The following is a 19,553-nucleotide window of genomic DNA, read 5'->3' as shown; positions in this document are numbered from 1 at the left end:
TCACAGTAGAAATGTCAGCTTTGAACAAAAAAGCTTATTTGAAGGACTGTTTTCAAATTGAACATTAAATAGCAGGGGCTTCCGTTAAAATAATAGCCTATCCAAAGAGTGAAGAACCGCTCTGGACGGTCATGTGATCATCACGTGTCATCATAGTCTATAAACTAACAGGTTGAGGAATGAATTAAAAAGTATCATTTGAAACGAAAAAAATGACTAAAAATAAAAGTAAATATAAAAGAGTTCGAGTGGACAAAAAAAGGTTAAAATCTTCTCGACATAAAGAGAAGTTATGGGGCTTTCAACTAAACATTGAAGTGACCAAAAATCTAACCCACAATTCTGTTCAAGGAATTTGTAGAACAACAAAATGGATCATCCCTCTTCAAAAACATTCAAACAACACATAGAAATATTAATTATAAGGAGCCACCATGATACTTGTTCTTTCTACCATTCAACAGATTAAAGTAAAAGCCAACTGCAAGAACAAACAACTAATCTGTAAATTATGTCATAATGAAATTTTGTTTGAGGGGATATAATTAATGTATCTTTAGTGACACGAAGAATTAGGTTTAAGGGAAGGAAGGCCAAATTTGTTAATGGAGATGATTGGTCCCCAATCCCATCACAGTTCAGGAAATGGGTCAGGCCTTTTTTAAGTTGGAGCAGAGCAGGGCAGAGCAGGGCAGGGAGCAGCTGGCTGCCATTGCCATTTTCTGATTTAGATCTCATCTTCTCTTTCTTTTGGGAGTACTCTCCACTTCTAACCTACGGTTACTCGATTACTCTCTACATCTTTCTTTGTCTTCCTCCTCTTCCTCTCTCTTTCCTGTTTTTTCCTTAACTGGCATTTGATTTATTTTATTTATTCAATTTTCTGATTTATAGGGTATTTTACAAATTTCATATAGCTCGTTAAATTTTAAAAAGTCCAAGAACCACAAGGGTCCGTATTAACCTTCAACCACCCTAGATCCTCTCTTTATTTAAGATGTAATACCACTATTATTTGTTATTTAAAAAATCGTATTTAAAAATTTTAGTTCTTACTAGTTAAAAATTCAACTGCGACAGAAATTGTGTACATTATATCTAATTTGAGACATGGAGATTTATTTTTATATTTAAAAATAAATTACAAAGTACAAACAAAAATTGAAGTCAAATCACACATTTCATCTCTATATTTCATGTTTGAGTGATTTCATCCCTGTGCTTTGAAAATTTTCAATATTTTTTCATACCTAACTCATTAGTCTCAACAATCCGTCATAATGTTCAGTATAATAAAAAATAATAATTAAATGAAATGTTCACATGTTTGTATTTATTTATTTTCCCCACTTGTTAAAGTTTCGAATTTTGTCATGTACTCTTATAATAATCACTGTATTAATTAGTATAGAATGTAATAATGATATTGATATAAACTGACATGACATCAATGTAGTTAAATTTTACAATGAAATGCAATAATACAAGGACTAAAGGAATAATTTAACCAAAGTGATGAATTATAAGGATGGAAAGAGAGATTAAGATAGGACATGGTTGTCACAGTCAGAGTGATGGCTGTAGGCATTATGGGGGTAGAAATGGAGCCCAGATATCAGATATTTCAGAGGCCATCATTGTCCCAATCCTTTGACTCATTTATACTGATGCAACCCTTCCTTTGACCCTATAAAATAAAACTCTCTCTCTCTCTCTCTCTTGCTTTTAGTATTAGGTTCAATGCCCACAGCCCTGTTTTCTCTCTTCATCCATTTTTATCCGTTTTGGTTGGAGAATATCTTGTCAACACAACCCTTGCTTCACTTCTTCTCAATCTTACCTCATCACCTACAGTACTCACTACCATTCAACAACTCTTCCCTCCACCTTTACAACTTTACCCTTCACATCTTTCCTTATTTCAAAACTCTCTTACACCTAAAGAGGCGTTTGTGTTCAGAGTAAATAATAAGAATATAAAGTTCAAATGAATATGAATAGAATTGTATAATCTAATCTCATATAAACTCATCACTGCATACTAACACACTTCTTCAAGTGACTCTACGACTTCAAAACTACACCAGAGAGATGATATTGTACTAAAACTTATCTAATTGTACTCTCAAATTAAAATTTAAGACAGAAAATGCTTCAATTTCTTTATATCTTATGTTTTTTATTATGGGAATCCCGTATCATGAGTGGTCTCTATTGTATTCACTAGAATTGCAAGGAGGGTCAACTGGTAGTCGGAGGGGCTGGGGTGTTGGAAAATTGCATCTTTCTTTTTTTCCTTGATCAGTAGATTAATGTGCTCTAGCTTTCAAAGTACAATTTCTTGCCCTGCACACTTGGTTAGTTGCATTAAGATATCAAAATTGGGTTAAATATCAAGGAAAAGTACCTTCCCCCAGCTTCTGTTTGTTTGGCTGTCAAGAAAATTCTCCACTATGAGAGATGCCAATTGAGGGTGTTTCAAGTTCCCATATAAAAGGAAGATACTGGACGTCAAATGCCCTTCCGATTGCTCACTTCCACGAAACAAACACCAATAGAACTGAATTCCTGTCCAATAATATATACACATTTGCTATCTACATTCTTTTGTTCAGTTAAATATAATTAGTTCCGAACAATAATGACTATCCACCTCCCACCCCCAAAAAGAAAGGCACATCCTGATCCTACTGTGAAGCACACAAGAAGTTCGAGTTCTTCTTCCTTTGTCATATTTCAGACAGACTAATAAAGTTCCCATTCTAATCTTGGCAAAAGTGGTCTAGTGGTAAATGGAGTTTCTTGATTGGATGAGTTCAATGATAAGACCCCCATCGTGTTTCTTTAATTCCAAGTGGGCTTTATCATTCAACAGGTCTGAAAATCGGCAAAGGCAAAGTAAAAAATGACGTAGGGGGAAGAGAAACTGATTGTATACATATACATTAACAAATTAGCTTGCGATACATATCCAGTTGAATTCTTGATTATTTTCAAGGATTTAACTGGATTATATACTCTAGACTTCCTATAACCAAGTTTGGAAAAAAATTATTAAAGAAAAAATCAAATGTGTACAGAGTAAAATTTCATTCAGTAGAGCAGCTAAAAGTATATAACATTACGAGGCTTTGACTGAAAGTGTTGCATTTCGAACGGTCATCTCAAAACAACGTTCAACTTGCTCTGAACCTGTTCTCTCACATTCCTCTGCAATTGCAATACACAATCTTTGAGGATCTATCAACAGTTCATTCTAAAGGGATGCAACTTAAAGCTAGTAAGTACCTGCAAATCATTGATTTCTTCATCTGTGAGTGATCGTTCCATAGATCGGTAAGCAATCCTGTAACAATGACTCGTCATCCCTTTCTTCTTGTTGGTAAAATTGTCTATCAATTGCACCTGCCAGCATCCATTTGTAAAGAATAAAAATTATTTTAGTGAACGAGATGGAACTGTTAGGTAACTGGAACAGACCAGATTTTGAGGTGCATCCATGAGCAATAAAAAGGTTTCCAGGTTTACACGTGCAGCTTTAGTTTTGAACAATCAAACTTTAGAGAGCAGATCACTAAGAATAGCTAGATAACAAGCCTCAAAAAGAACAATGTTCTCCTGCCCCTACCTAAAGCATGTCCTTCACAATAGTTATCTTAAAAACTCCTCTTTTTTTTTTTTCTGAAATCCGTGTGTCCGGACCAGCTTGCACGCATCTCGACTAATTACGGGCCAACCGCCTAACCTCACTACATTTGGTTGACAAGGTAACTCGTAGGATATTAAATCCTAGGTAGGTGGTCACCACGGTATTATCTTAAAAACTCTTTAAGCCCCTCAAAACAATTAATAACATACCTCTTCAACAAGATCACCGGCAATTCCTCTAACAACTTCACATAAATTATTCTCAGTGAAAGATTCATTGATCCAAAAGCTAATGTCCTTGTAGCAAGGTGGAAACTGCAGCAGATGCAATTACTTAAGCTTTTTAAAATAAATTAGTAGACATAATTTGTTAGAAGTCTAGTCGTACTGAAAAATAGTAAAATATAATTAAAAGAAATAAAACTACAAATTGCTCTCTAAAAAAAAACTTAATAATGCTCTGCCCTCTCTAGGTCTAAAATGTTTGGGTAACAGTACCTTCGAGAATGGTTTAAATTTAACACCTAGCTTGCCCTTTGAGAACTGCAAATAAAAATACGAACTTGGTGATTAAATAATTTATTTTTGAGAACGTACCTGAAGAACAAACAGAATGGAAAACAATGAAAGAGTTGTTTAAATGATGTTATTAGGTACCTGGGAGGTAAATCGCTCATCGGCTGACCAAAATAGTCGAATATCAGGTATATCAAAAAGAACCATAGCTAGCCGTTCCAATCCAAGTCCAAAAGCCCATGCAACATTATTCGTTTTACCACTTCTTGTCAGTATTTCTTGCTCCATCACCCCACATCCCAATACTTCCAGCCATTTCTCCTGCATTGGTAGGACATCAAATAACCCTCACACACACGACTACTTTCTATTATATTCTTGTTTGAAAAAGAAAGAGAGAAAACAAACTATAAATTCAAAGAAGGAACTAACAGCAACCACAAATAATTTGACAAGGAAATCTCACAATTCAAACATTATCCATTCATTCATTAATAGGATTTAAGGGAGGACAAATAGGATTCAAGGAGGCAATAATAGCTGAGATCTGGTTGTGGCCAACGCCAATTAGAGGAACTTTTTATAACCCCCTTGCCTTTGTTGGGTTGATTCCTCGTCACCTTTGTACTTTATGGTTTACTCCACGGAAGTTTTTTTATCCCAAAAAAAAGGTTTGCATTTTCCAACTTATCAACAGTTGTTCTTTACCTTTTTGTTCCATTGTCCAACTTATCAACAGTTAAAAAGCAGTAGGGTTCTTATATAACTACTATTTTAAGTTCATATAAAATAACTCAGAAATGTTACTGCATAATCGAAGTTTAAACTTCACATGGATAAACTTAAATTTATTTTGATAGTGAATGAAATTCATTTATGAAAGATGTAATGCAGTGTGTCATAATCAAATCATTGGAGCAAATTGACTAAAGGATTATCAAGATACCTGAAAGAAAATCTCAAGTTCAAATGATGGGTTTGTAAATGGGAAATATGTATCAACCCAGCGCATTTCAACAGCACCTGAAAGTTTAAATATATTAGTTTATGATAATACAGCTCCATCATGTGTACAACCACTGTGAAATTAAATAATTTTTTTAAAAAAATTCAAAGTACAATTAGGCAAGTAAGCAATTTATTCTTCAGAGTTATCTAAAAAACGTCTCAGCTTTTGGAAGAAGTTTATTCAAATCATATGCAAAATAATAATCATCAACACTCGTTGAATGCAACATATTGTTATTCCACTACTTTGTCTTTTAACCGCTTAATCTGCCGGTGTTATTATTTTGTCATTACCCTAAAATTATTGCATTTTCCAATAGAGCTACCAACGCATATCTAAGGCATAAAGGGAAGAACCATACATGGCCTTAATTCATATACAAATCTTAGTATCTTACCAAATAAATGCCTTGCCAAACCTTCCAAGCATTTTTTTAAGTCATTAGCTGCATAAGATGTTCCATCTGTGCCAGATGCCTCCCAATCATCCACAGAAACAACACGGACACCTTCCATCTGAGAAGTAGGCAAAGAAATTCATCAAATGAGAAATTTAGTAGATTCAGCTGAAGGCTTGATTACTATATTCATTTAGATTACCTGATGAAACACAGGGTAATGAGTTGAGTCAATGGAATCCCGACGGTACACATCTCCCGTCACAAGAAATTGAGTATTTCCTCTTCTCAACAGCTCCGCTTGATGAGCACTTGTATGACATCTTAGAACTGTTTGGGAGTCAATATAGTACGTATCATTATAACTTCGACTTACATGATCTGCTGGAACCAATACATCATCAAAATTCTGCAAACATAAACATAGGATTAAGATACAAAAGGCATAGTATAAAATTCAATACTTCAAACAACACGTGAGCTTTTGTAATTTAGGAAAAAGAACTTAACCAATTGCCTGGAAAGATGACAAACTACCAAACTGAGCCCACTTTTTCAAAAAGAAAAAAATATTAATAATACAATACGTAAAGCATAAAAGAAATTCTTTTCCTACAAGAACTACTCGTTTGAATTCTGAGCCCAATTTCTAGATCTAGTTCTAGAGAAAAGTTATCTTTCCTTCCTCTTCCATGAGAGACTTACTCTTCCATAGAAGAGGAAGTTTTCAGATCTGAAAGCTCTTCCAGATCTAAAACCCATTCTAGAAAACTCATATCCATTATGTAACTTTCTAGATCAGAGAATCTTCAATTACTCTAATCAATTTATTAAATTCTGGCGTTCAAGAATGTTTTAATGCTATCAAATGTCATATATCTCTCACATACACGCACAATCACATAAATGCACATTTTGGCAATCAAGAACGCTTTAATGCTATCAGATGTCATATCTCTCTCACATACACGCACACTTTCATTTCAAATTCACTACATATTTGGAGAGAGAGAGATCAATGTTAGTTTACTCTAATAACAATTGATGAGTTTGAGAAGCTTACCTCCTTCACGGAAACGATTGGACTGAGGTCATCAAACTTATCGAACTTATTTGAGTAATTTGTATCAAAATAGTTATATATCTCATTCTTCAGAATACCAAGTGGATGGTTATCTCTTCTGTGGAGTTGCATGCCAAGTTTTGAAAAAATATTATCTGGAACATTGTTAGTAGGATCATCCCTCACAACATCTGCAAGCATCCAATCATATTAGTAAATCAATTATGGTAAAATTTAACTTTAAATGGCATAAATTCCATAAAGAGATGGTCGATTGACACGAAGTTCAACAAGCACCTATCAAATTAATTAGGTAAGAATAGCTTTGATAACTTAACAAAAAAGAAGCATGAAATGTGGTGAAGGATTACAAAACTTCAAATCAGGGGGAAAATGCAACAACAGACAACAACTGCAGAAACATTTTTAGAAGTAGTTCTATCTCCTTGGCACCAACATAAAACTGGAATTCTAGAAGAGATTAATTATAACTCAGAAAGGCAGAACCAAACACTTAGGGCATATAACTTTAAAAGTTATTTTCTCCTTTAGGGACTACAAATAAGCACCACTGCTCTACCGAGCGAGCCATGTATTGTAAGTAATCTGAACCTACCCGGAGCGTGCCTTCCATAGAGGCAAGTGAAGTTGGTGAGCTGTATGATGGGCGACTATCTCATGGGGTTCGGAGAGGACTCAACAGTTAGTTAGTAACCCTTGGTTTTAGGGTGGACCCTTTCACTCTATTTTATTATATACGCCTTGTGAAAATAATGTTTTTTGATACACCTAGGACATGGATCGAGTATATATTGATCTCTATATGCCATATTATTAAGTTGACATCAATTTAAAAAATGAACGAATACAACAAAGTAAAACATCTCTCTTCAAACAGCTTCCTAAACTAGAAGAGATAAGTAAACAGAGGGAAAAACTACACTGAGGAAACAGTGTTAAGAAATAGTTTTCAAAGATCAAACCAACAGAGCCCTTCAGCATTCCCTAATTCTTAGTCACAATGTTAAAATAAAACGTGAATTACGGGAAGAATCAGAGAAAGAAACTTTGGTTGAAGTGTTCACCCTAATGTTCAGAGCACGAAGCAGCAAAACAATTAGATAACCAGGAACTAACTGAAAATTTTCAATTGTCTAAGATAGTAACTACACATATTACATCGTCACAGAAAATTCAACTAAATCGACCAGAAAAATCTAAGAAGTGGGAATAAGTCCAGGTCGCGGAATACAGAAGCCGATTTTACCTTAGGCAGTCGTAATAGAACGGGAAAGAATAGTAAAAAAGTGAGATAGTTTACCATCTTTGGCAATTACGACGCCGCCGAGCTGAAGGAGTGAAGACACCGGCTGTCTCCATTTCTTACGGTGAACGGTATCGGAGGAGGAGAAAGATGCAGAGAAGGCGAAGTTTCTGAGGCAATTCCTGCGCAGAAGAATAGAAGCATTGGTGAAGAGAATGGCTCGCGTTAGTGGCAGAGTGGATGCCATGCTCGTCTCCTCCACTTTCCTGGTCCTGCTCGGTTCTACACAAAGCTTATCGGGAGGCGCCCTTGCTTGCAATAGCAAATCCAACCAACCATGGGCTTGCCGAGGCCCAAGTTACCTTCAAGGCCCAATAATTTCAGAATACCAATTGGTTTCAGGAAAGCCTGTTTTAATGTAGTTTTATTGTTTCCAGGACAAATCTTTAATAAAACTATTATTTTAATTTTAAAAATATTAAAAGAATATGCTAGTAATTGTTATAGGGAATAAATAGGTGTCAATTACCTATACTACATATTTAAACTATTATTCTTTTAAAAATCACTTCATATGAATTTAAACAACTTAACATAACACTAAAAACAATGTTAAAACATATCCTACAAAACAATCACTACCACGTTTTTTGTATAATATATAAATTAATTTTTTAGACATAAGTAAACATAATTTTCAAAATAATTTCTTTTTGACAAGTTTAATGGAATAAATGACGTCTTTTCGAGAAAAAGGTAGAGAAAAGTTTTAGCTAGAAAAAATTTAAAAAATAATAAAAAAGAAAGGAAAAAGTTTGAAATTGCAATAAATTTTTAGATTTTTAATCATAATTCATAAGTAAATTTCAAAACACCAAAATTAGAAAGACTAGGAGAACGTTTTGAGAGGCAAGAAAAACAAAATTAAAAGTAAAAAAAAAAGTTAAAGATTTGGAAGATAAAGCTATAAAGAACTAGAAAAACATTTTGGAAATAAAAAGTTATAAACCGAGAGGAAAAAAAAAGTAGTAAATTTTTAACAAATATATTAGAAAAAGGTTGAAATAATTTTAGAGAGTAAATAACAAAAAAAAAAAAAGAGGAAAAGGTTTGACATTGCAAAATATTTAAAAAATGAAAGAAAGATGAAAGTTTTGATAAAAATAAATAAATCTTAGCAGAAAAAATTTAGTTATAAGTAAATTTCAAAATACCAAAATTAGAAAGAGGTCGAGAAAAATTGTGAGAGAGAAGAAAAACAAAATTAAAAGCAAATAGTTAAAGATTTGGAAAAAAAAGAAAAAAAAGTTAGAAAAAAAATATTTGGAAACAAAAAAAGTTAGAAAACAAGAGAAAAAAACGTAGTAAAATTTGAAAAAACGAATATTAGAAAAAGGTTGAGACAAGTTTTAGCAAGAAAATAACAAAAAAAAAGAAAATAATAATACTAATAAAGAGAGGAAAAAGTTAAAATTTTGCTAAATATTTTTAAAAAGAAATAAAGATAAAAGTTTGAAGAAAAATAAATAAATATTTACATCAAAACATCTTTCAATAAGGGCCGCGTTAGCGAGGCCGAGTCGGGGTTGCGAACAGCGGCCCTAAAAGACCTTACGCGACAATGCTGGAATTCTTTTTCAAGTTGTGGCCCCCCTTGCCACTCCCTGAGGCCAAGGATGGGGTTGCCGAGATATCGATGGGTTCTTTGCTCCTGCGGGGATGGAGCGACAGGCTCAATCGACAAAAAAGAAGAGGGGAACCCCTAGAACTGGCAAAGTCCGCATGTGTTGAATGATCTACACTACACAAGTGTGGGTACTTCTTTCTGTTGAAAATGGGTCGTTATCGCTCCTTCACCTCGTAAACTCGGTAAAGCGGCTTCACCCATGAAGACTCGGTTTCGATATAGCTCCAGTGGGATCAGTACCCTTCTAAGTTCTATACCCAGCAGGAGCAGTAGACCCCTGAGAGTGGTCGTAGATCACGGGCCTCTAACTTATCTTCGGAAAGGCTGGACGATAATAGCTCCTCTGCATCCCAAAGTGCAAAACCGATGGCCTGGTTTGAAAATACCAACTAATACTTTCTCTAAAAAATGAAAAGTGGGAGAACTTCCAGGTTCAGCTGTTCCCATTTTCTCGCTGACCCATCATGCAAAAGGTACGCTGTTAGAGTGAGAGGGCCCCGACAATCATACCACCGCGGTTGAAAAAGCGTGTTCCCTTCAGATAACTAAACTCATAAGGATTTTGATCGTTATCCCATGCTTGATCCCTTCATAAAAGCTATACCTATTAATCGAGTAGGTGATTTTGGATTAGCTCCTATGAAATGCAGTGACGCGACTTGTGTAGCGGATTTTCCGCACCCTCGACTTGAGAATCAAGAAGATTGATGTATATGAGGGAAAACAAAAAGATAACGAGGTTTTTGAAAAATTAAAAGCCACGAATCTTAAACTATATTTAATATTAGAATTGATTTTTTTTTTAGTTTCAACAATAAACTTAATTAACAATCCACTCTAATTAACAATCCAAAGAGTAACTTCAACTTTTACTTTTGATTATAAGTCCATTTGAATTAACAATCCAAAGAGTAAACTTCAACTTTTGCTTTTGATTGTAAGTTCATTTGACGTACAAATCATTGGTAAGATTTGAGCTCGTAACCTTTAATGGCACCTCAGTGGAAAAAGACAAAAAAAAAATGTTATTTCTGAAAAAGCATAAAATATAAAAGTGACAAGAAAAATGTGGAATTATTTTTTTAATGATCTTTTAATTAAAAAACAATTTGATGATAAATGCATGCTAAAAACGTTGTTCGATCATGGATGTATTATAACACTTATATCATAATTAATATAAATAAAAGTAGAATCTAATATCTATGATATAAATTAGAAAGAACAATCTTCAAATGTACCTTAAATAACCACTCCATGCAAATTTCCATACAAAAATAATAATAATAATATATGAGTTTAAGACTATGGGAATGAGCCTATTAATAGGGGATAAAGTTGGACTCCCAATTATGAGAAGAAAAGAAAAATAATTGTGGGAATGTGAATTAAAACTTAAAAAGTTTTGAGTTCAGGATGACAATTCTATATCAGTTTTTCATGGATTGCATCCAGCAAAAAGATTCTTATTCTGATCATCACATGGAACGACAGTTTAAATAATAAACCGACAACCTTAAAAAAAAAAAAAAAAAAAAAAAAACCATACGATGTTTGTCATCGCATTCCGATGGCTATCAAATTTCAGAACACTACATAACATGAGTAGGTGTGGCTCCAGAAACTGAGTCAAATTGAAAACATGCTTGAAAATGGGTAGAGCAGCAAAATTCGTGAGGTCATTTGTAAAGCTTCTCCACGATATTCTTGATGCCTGCAACATCTGCACCGATTATCTCCCCAGCCTTTTTTCCACTCTGAAAGAAATGAAATGTCGGCTGTTGCCCAACACAAAAGTCAGCATATGTTTATGTATGTTCAAATATTCGAAACTTTTAAACTCATCATCACACTTCACTCATTTTGCTTAGAAATGAGCTCATTTGTAGAATGATGTGTGTGTTTGTATTCCTTACCCAAATGCTTCCAACACTTGTAAATTAGATTCAAGGCTCCTTTATGTTAACGTATCAGTTGGATTGGAAACTTCTGGTTTAAGTTTAGACTTTGCTTTCATATTGAAAATAGTTTGTTTTCTCAATGACAAGAATCACAAATTAATTTCAGGGTTGAGATTGCGACGAACTAAAACCTTTAGGCTTTAATATAAAACTGCATTCATAATGGGAGGCGGTTTAAAACAACCTATCACAGATACCAGGCACTCAACATTCTTAGACATCATAGACAAGGACTATGTATAATCACATAAGATCATAAAATTTTGCAAAGGGGGCTCAAATAGAAACTCAGCCCCCTTTGCAAAATTTTATGATCAACAGAGCAATTCACGAAACTTATAAGAAAGCATACAATGATACAGTTGAAATTACGCACAAAAAATGAAAATTCTTGCTCAACGGAGCAATTCACGAAACTTATAGTTATAACAGGGTTGTAGCAAATTACAAGAGCCGAGACACTTACCACAGAGGTAATATTTAACTCGTTCAAAGTTCTTACAAGGCCCTCCTGTAAAAGGAATAAGAATTTTATTACAACCAATTTTCAGTGAATGAGAAGATGAAGACATGATCGACATTAATCATAAGGCAGCTGCAGCATGAATGCTGTTTTGGAGAAATAAAGCATTAAGCACGAGTGCATATGGAGAAACAACTATGCAAAAATACGTGTGAAACGGTTCATATTTTGTACGAAGCAGGGATGATAAGAGGAGAATAATTGTGCATTAAAAAAAATATTGAATAGGAACTTCATCTAAAAGGTAGCAAGAAAATGGTGTCCTTTCCAACTAAAATGTCCTTTATATGGATCCTCAAAAACCTCCTCTTCCTCTCCAACCAAATCATCCACACAGATCCGCAGCAGGCATCAATTTACAAAAATTTTGAATTGCCCTTCAAGCCATGACCTAACAGGCATTGCAGAAATTCCAAATTGTTCTCCAATTATACCAAATCAAAAATTCCCCTTGATCTCCCTTCAAAAGCTCACAATACAGAAGGTGCTATTCATCCTCACTGTTCTTATTGCATGGGCTGCACCAGTTCAGGTATAAGGTTAAATTGGAGTTTTTCCTTTGAATTTGGACGAGTGTTGATCTTCCCATCCCATGTAAGCAGGACCAAACAACGACTTTTCCGTTTATGAAATTTGAAGATTAGTGCTAACCTATCTATGATCCCTTTTCTCATGACCGTTAGCGTAAACAATCAGTTGGATTTTTCACAAGATCAGAACTTAAAACATATAACCAGTAAATCAAACAAGTCTAACAAAACACAATAAACCTGGATAATCAGTTGGGTAATCATTCAAATGAAGGTGACACAATTTAAGGAAAGCCGGTTTAACATTGGGAAAAGAAAAAGAAAGAAATAAAAACTACCAACCCCATAACATTATCTACCTACCTGGTCAATGTCAATTTTATATGTTGTCACTTGAGGGTGGTCCTTACTCAATTCTTTAATCACAGGAGATACCAATCTGCCTGCAAATGTAGAAATAAAACAGATTAAGAGCCGTATATTTGTATCATTCAAAAGAAAAAACTCCAGGAGTATGGAAACAAATTTAGACCAAAACAAATAAAGTCGCCAAATGTAAAATTGATTTGAAACTCACAAGGACCACACCAGGCAGCAGTGAAATAGAAAATTGCAGGCAAAGCTTCATCTACAGTGAGTTTTTGGCCAGGAAACAAAATATCCAGCAGTATTAAGCATCTGAAAAGGCAAAGCAAGAAATTTTTTATGAAAATGATGTTGCTAAAGGGGATATACCTCGTGCTTTTCTAAGTGCCTTGTTGAATTGATCTTCAGACGTTATCAAGACAATGTTCGAAGGATCTGAAATCATAATATTAAACCATCAAATATTATCACATATTGTAAGGTCGTTGACGAAGAAGTACATAATTCATAGCTAATGCCTAATTGAGAAGAACCGCTAGAAGCAAATCGATCTTTTTCCACCAGCGCCCTCACAAAGGACCTCGCACACAGCAACAAAGTGTCCCAAAACAGCCTCTAAAACACTATCTGGAAGGCCAAGTGCCCAATAAAAGTGAACTTCTTTCTTTGGTAGCTTAGTCACTGTGTCATCAATACCAATGATAAGTTACAAAGAAGACTCCCCTACATGGCTATTTCTCCACAGTGGTGTATCATTTGCAAAAACAGTTTGGAATCCCAACAGCATCTCTTTACCGCCTGCACCTTTGGTTCTGATTTTTGGAAGGATATTCTCAGAACTTTTGGTTGGTCCACAGCTTTGCCTAACGACCCCCAACTTCTCCTTGAGGCCACCCTAAACAGACACCCCTTCAAGAACGAAAAGGAACAGCTATGGACAAATTTCATTCGAGCTTTTCTTTGGACTACCTGGGGTGAACGAAATCAAAGGACCTTCAATAACAAGACACAATCCTTTGACCGTTTTTTTGATGCTATAGTGTATAAAGCTATCTCTTGATGTAAAACCTCTCCTACTTTTCATTATTATAGCTACGCTTCCCTCTTGTATAATTCTTATATAATTGTAAGTACCTTATGTAACCCATCTATGGTCTTTTGTATACCCTCTCGAGATTGTAATTTCATACATCAATAAAATTGTTTCTTTCAAAAAAAAAGAAAAAGAAAAGAAAAGAACCGTATCACACATAATTACAGTCGTTGAACCGTAAAATACAAATAAAAAGTAGCAGTATTCAAATCTCACGCTCCAGACGAAAGCAAAACGAGAAAGATTTATGAAGGTTTGATAAATAAAGACCTACGTCCACTGGCTCTGGCTCCTTTACTGAGCAATTCACCATGAGAATCAATAAGTACATATTATACTCCAAATTTTCTAACTGCTTAACCAACAGTAACGCCTATGTACAGTATATATACATACGTAGTAGATGAACACAATAAATACAACATTCTCAGAATTCAGCAGTAACAAACAATCGCAGTGCCAGACGGCGCTTAAAGAGGGAAAAAATGGGGAACGATGAGAAATGCAGAACCTGACGCTGAGCATATCGGTCGACGGTGCTGGAAAGACGGAGTCGGGAAATGAAAGTCCGGCGCGTTGGAAGAGGAGGAGCTGAAGGGCAACTTTGGCAACGAAGACGATGACCTACTTCCAATAATTGTTTCAGAGCGATTAAGAACGGAATAATTTCGATAACATGAACCTAGCCGTCGGCCGTCGTCGAGAACACGTCGGAGTACGCGCCACCGCGCTACGAGATTTCTTACCATTCCGCCGATGTTGAGCTTGATGATCGCGCTAATTTTCTTTTTCGGCTCTTCAAAATTTCTAATCCATATTATAAGATTTCAACAAATTTCTGAAGTAGAGGAGACTTGGCGTGCCCATTTTTCTTGCTGGGCCTAATTCTGACAGTCAGGCCCATCCAAGCCCGATCTGAGGGCCAACCCAATTGTCTTTTTTTTCCTTGAAAAATTAAAATCTTCCTCTATATACCTTCCCGTTAAACTTTGACGTGTCTGACAATTATCAATTGAATTTAAAACTTAAAAAAGTATTATACACAAATTTATAATCTACCCATTACGTCCAATGTGAACCCATACATTAATTATTAATATATAATGCAATGAGTGATCACGTAAAGTATATAAAATTAAATATATATTTCAATATTTATATTCTTTCAAACGATAATTTTGCTCGATAAGATTTTTGAAATTGCACATCAATTTTGTGAAGTAAAAAAAACCAATGTTATCATATGATATTCCAAATGCAAGGTTATTATTATACTGTTGATATTGTATATAAAATATTTTATTATTTTAAAATCACACAGTGACGTTTCCATTAAATTAACACATTTTAATTATATAATGTTATATTTAGAACTTCTTTAAAGGTTTATGTTATAGTTTTTATCTTCCTTCTAGAATTAAAATATAATCTTCACATATGATTGGAGATAAAATATAATAATCTAATCCATAAAATATCAAACTTTTAATTAATACAACTAAAGAATGGTGGGGACGAAATTGGGTCCTTAGTCTCCTAGACGTTGAAGATTATAAGTTATAGGTTTAAGTATTATTTTTATTCTCGTACTTTTGAATTTACTTCATTTTAGTACATATACTTTTAAAATGTTCATTTTAGTTTATATGCTTTCCAAAAAAAATTTCCATTTTAGTAATTATACATTCAAAACATTTTTCAAATTCATGTTCATTCAAAATGGGACCAATTCGATCCCCTAAATCATAACACATCTTTCATATACAATAGTAATCGTTTAATACAAAATTATGACTACAATTCAACAAAAAATTATTGAGTAAAGTATCACGCTAAAATTATGATTAAAAGAAATTAGATAAAAATAAAAATAAATGGACTAAAACGATCCATTTTTAAAACTATAAGTATACGAACTAAAATAAACAAAAATTGAAAATTTATAGATTAAAATAGATTTTTTTTAAGATGGCGTTACCAAAATTAAAATAAAATAATTATTAAGAAAATAACTCTTGATTCCTATAATTTTTCCTTTTTCTAAAAAATCTTTCTTTTACCCATTATTGTCTGGTGCGTTTATTGTAAATACAACGTCCAAACTACTTTTTACCTCTGTCTCCCGAAATTACTATTATTACAAAAGGCACGAATGACGAGTTCTTTTGAAATTATTGAGGAGATAAAATCTTAGAAGTTATAGAGATAACAAATTCTTTTGTGGGAAAGACTTAGAAAGGAGAACTACGTTACAGTTCTCAATATTGTCGGCAACGATATTAGAGGACTTATTCCAGACACCATCCTCTCATTCTTGAAATAAGATTTACAGATATATGTCGTTAAGGTTGAGTTAGGTGTAATCTACCAGATTAGTTTTCCAACATAAATTTTAGTTAGTTTAGTAATCATTTACTGTTTTGTATAATATATACTATTTATTGAACTACAAAACACAAATAGCTTTTACAATATTTAACTTTGGATCGGACTAAGAAACTTGATGGGGCTGGCATTAGAATCGCGGATTATTTCGACGTTGTTGTTGGAACCTGTACTGATGGTCTATTTACGGTCATGCTGACGATGCCCAATGAGAGCATCACGATGGACTATTTACAGCAACACGAAGACAAGTTATTGAATGCTGATTTTTTTGATATGCAGTATCGACATCGGCAGCACCCACCTATTTTCCTTTTCATTGTTTCACAAATCACGATACCAATAAGAAAAAAGTGAGGGAGTAATATTGTAGGGATGATGGACTTCTGATAAAGTATCTGTTAATTAATTATTTTTTCCTTCTATTTTTTTATTAATAATTATTTTTTGATAATTCTGATTTTCTACCAATTTTTAATTCAATTACATACTCATTTTGCGATAGACGAGGAGATCAATGGGTTCTGTATACCTCTCCAACAATATAAAATTCTCGTTATATCCATAGGCACTGGCCAAACATCTCACTCTAGAAACATAGTCATGTCTTGGGGCCTAATTTGTAGGGGTTTTTCCTCGGCAAAAGTTTTTTCAGTGCAGCACAGTGCAAGTTTTGGATTGGACATCCCTACGCTTCTCACGCTTTCTGAACACTTTGATCGGTATTTTCTTCGTATTCAAGAAGATCGGTTCATTGGTATTGTTGGGAATTGGATACAAAATAAAACAAAAGATGGATTGAAAGCCATTGGGCCATGGCCCAATTGTGTGTGTGCGTGTGTGTGGATGCTTGCGTGCATGTGTGGATGCTTGCGTGCATATGTGTACGTGCATGCGTGTGTGCGTGCGTGCTTGTTAAGTGTGTGTGTGTGTGTGTGTTGTGTGGTGTGTGTGCGTGTGCGTGCGTGTGCGTGCGCGTGTATGTGCACATGCGTGTGTGTGTTGTCTGTATGTATGTGCGCGTGAGTGTGTGTGTGCGCGCACTTGCATGTGTGCATGTGTTGTGTGTGTAGCACATGTGCGCACGCGCGAGTGTGTGAGTGTGTAAAGTATGAGACTTTTGTTGGGACATTTAGGAGATATTTGGGAGAAAATTATTGTAATTCAATTCTTAACATTATTAGTGAATTACCCACATCTGAGTGGAAGATTGGACGTAGCCCTTAGTGGTGAACCAGTATAATTTGATGTATCGTTTTCCTGTATTTTGCAGTTTTCTTCTTTATTTGCATATTGTGGTTGTGTTTGGATATTTTCTATGGAATGAAAAATTATACAAGACCGTTTATTTCCCAACAAGTGGTATTAGAGCTTTAGGGTCGCAGATCATGAGAGACAAATATCACGCACACCATTATTATGAAGGGGTTTTGAAGTTCACTACAAAGAATTTCAGTTTTTGGAAGATGCAGATAAAGAATCTTCTTACGTGCAATAAAATACACAAGACTTTGGGTGAGGGACCAGCGGGGATGACCGACAAGGATTGGAATGAGATGAATGAGTAGATCGTTCCATCTCATTCCAAACATCAAAATGTCTTTATCGATGGGTGTATGCAGTCTCGTGGTGAAAGAGACGACTACGAAAGAATTGTTGTAGCCTTGAAAGATAGGTATGAGAAACCTTCAGCCAACACTAAAATACTTATATGAACGAAGTATTTCAATATCCACATGGAGGAGGGAACCTCAGCGAATTCCCACATTAATGAGTTCACCGACGTATTGATCTAACAAGAAGAGATGAGTATCAAGATCGATGATGATGTTAAGGCTATGAAGTGGCCTACATTTTTACGTGACAGTTAGAAGACGATGAAGACCACGGTGTCGAATCACTTCTTACCCAAATTACTATTATTACAAAAAGCTGAATCACGGAGGTGCGGATGACGAGTTCAATTTGGTATTTCTCATAAATAACGTAGTATTATTATTGTTATCAAATAATTATAAAGAAAATATTTCATCATCCCTAGATTTTTTTCATTTTTCTCATAAATCTTTCTTTTACCAAATTTTGTCTCGTTCGTTTTTTATAAATCTGGCGGCCAAATCACTTCTTACCCAAATTGCTATTATTACAAAAGGTCGAATGGCGAAGGTGCGAATGGCGAGTTCAATTTGGTATTTCTCATAAATAACGTAGTATTATTATTATTAAGAAAATATCTCATCGTCCCTAGATTTTTTTCCTTTTTCTCAGAAATCTTTCTTTTACCAAATTTTGTCATGTTGGTTTATTATAAATCCAGCAGCCAAATCACTTCTTACCCAAATTACTATTGTTACAAAAGGCCGAATGGCGAAGGTGCTAATGGCGAGTTCTTCTGAAATTATCGAGGAGATAAAACCTTTGAAAGTTAAGGAGGTGACTAATTCTTGTATGGCCAAGACTTTGGAAGGGGTCGTTTCAGATTCAGCCACAGTTACTGATAACTCTCCTAAAGAGAGGTATTTGTGCCTAAAAGTTGAATAAAATAGCTAAATATAGTCTCATCTAGTCCCCAATAATCAATGTGTGCCTATTATAAAAGATAAATTCATGTTCTCATATGGCTAAGAGTTTATTGTTAGCACTCATATAAATGACCTTATTTTAAGCATTTTGCTGCAGCTTTAACGATGCTACAACATCGGCCCCAGAAAGAGACAAAAAGCAGCAAACTAGCAGTAAAAAATCTTCTCAACAACTTTTACCACAGTAATTAGAGGTTTCACATGAAAGTGAAATCTGGGCCACACAGGGCTTGTTTTGTTGCCCTAAAATTGGAAGAGGTATAAATGCTAATAATAAGAGAAGTCTTAACACACACACCAAGACAATTCCATTATTCATTCTTGAATGAATGAACCCTCACTCCAAGAAAACCTCTCCAATTGATAGAGAAAGTCAAGAGGAGAAGAAGACACTCACAGTAGCTGAGTGGAGGCCGAGAAATCTTATTAAGAGCTGATCTTCAGCTCCCTCTCTTCATTTTTAGCATATTTGTATTGTTTTTAATCCTACATTTTTTAACCTCCTTATGGTGTTGTGTAGCTAATCACC

General features: G+C 34.6%; 2 protein-coding genes across 3 annotated transcripts; both read right to left on the bottom strand.

Moving 5' to 3' along the window:
- Nucleotides 1-2,506: 2,506 nt before the first annotated feature.
- LOC111015788 (phenylalanyl-tRNA synthetase class IIc family protein) lies at nucleotides 2,507-8,190 on the bottom strand. Of its 2 annotated transcripts, XM_022290942.2 has the most exons (11): nucleotides 7,955-8,190; nucleotides 6,634-6,824; nucleotides 5,773-5,979; nucleotides 5,571-5,688; nucleotides 5,111-5,187; nucleotides 4,306-4,485; nucleotides 4,147-4,191; nucleotides 3,859-3,963; nucleotides 3,289-3,405; nucleotides 3,126-3,210; nucleotides 2,507-2,877 (listed from the first exon to the last, which is right to left on the bottom strand). In XM_022290942.2, the coding sequence occupies exons 1-10, from the start codon at nucleotides 8,142-8,144 to the stop codon at nucleotides 3,160-3,162; spliced, it is 1,281 nt and encodes a 426-aa protein (XP_022146634.1). In that variant the 5' UTR covers nucleotides 8,145-8,190; the 3' UTR covers nucleotides 2,507-2,877; nucleotides 3,126-3,159. The 2 variants fall into 2 exon arrangements, with proteins under 2 accessions (XP_022146634.1, XP_022146633.1); XM_022290941.2 differs by lacking the exon at nucleotides 2,507-2,877 and having other exon boundaries at nucleotides 2,912-3,210.
- Nucleotides 8,191-10,934: 2,744 nt separating this feature from the next.
- Nucleotides 10,935-14,877, bottom strand: LOC111015843 (thioredoxin O2, mitochondrial). The gene is made up of 6 exons (XM_022291011.2): nucleotides 14,569-14,877; nucleotides 13,334-13,399; nucleotides 13,176-13,226; nucleotides 12,962-13,041; nucleotides 12,012-12,056; nucleotides 10,935-11,362 (listed from the first exon to the last, which is right to left on the bottom strand). Exons 1-6 carry the CDS (start codon nucleotides 14,804-14,806, stop codon nucleotides 11,264-11,266), a joined length of 579 nt encoding a protein of 192 aa, XP_022146703.1. The 5' UTR covers nucleotides 14,807-14,877; the 3' UTR covers nucleotides 10,935-11,263.
- Between the last annotated feature and the right edge of the window lie 4,676 nt (nucleotides 14,878-19,553).

The sequence above is a fragment of the Momordica charantia genome (assembly GCF_013281855.1).
Source record: "Momordica charantia cultivar OHB3-1 chromosome 1 unlocalized genomic scaffold, Mcharantia_2.0 BLBB01000001.1, whole genome shotgun sequence".
NCBI lineage: Eukaryota > Viridiplantae > Streptophyta > Magnoliopsida > Cucurbitales > Cucurbitaceae > Momordica > Momordica charantia.
The sequence above is the reverse complement of the archived record's forward strand: the minus strand, read 5'-3'. Positions and strand labels throughout refer to the sequence as shown.

What these genes read in the sequence shown, in the direction of transcription:
- LOC111015843 (XM_022291011.2), bottom strand. Translation starts at nt 14,806, where the DNA reads ATGGTAAGAAATCTCGTAGCGCGGTGGCGCGTACTCCGACGTGTTCTC. An exon ending in ACCGATATGCTCAGCGTCAG is followed by an intron (nt 13,400 to 14,568) that starts GTTCTGCATTTC and finishes TTATGATTTCAG; the next exon opens with ATCCTTCGAACATTGTCTTG. An exon ending in ATAAAATTGACATTGACCAG is followed by an intron (nt 12,057 to 12,961) that starts GTAGGTAGATAA and finishes TTCCTTTTACAG; the next exon opens with GAGGGCCTTGTAAGAACTTT.
- LOC111015788 (XM_022290942.2), bottom strand. Translation starts at nt 8,144, where the DNA reads ATGGCATCCACTCTGCCACTAACGCGAGCCATTCTCTTCACCAATGCT. An exon ending in AATTTAAACCATTCTCGAAG is followed by an intron (nt 3,964 to 4,146) that starts GTACTGTTACCC and finishes CATCTGCTGCAG; the next exon opens with TTTCCACCTTGCTACAAGGA. An exon ending in AAGAAATCAATGATTTGCAG is followed by an intron (nt 3,211 to 3,288) that starts GTACTTACTAGC and finishes TTGCAATTGCAG; the next exon opens with AGGAATGTGAGAGAACAGGT.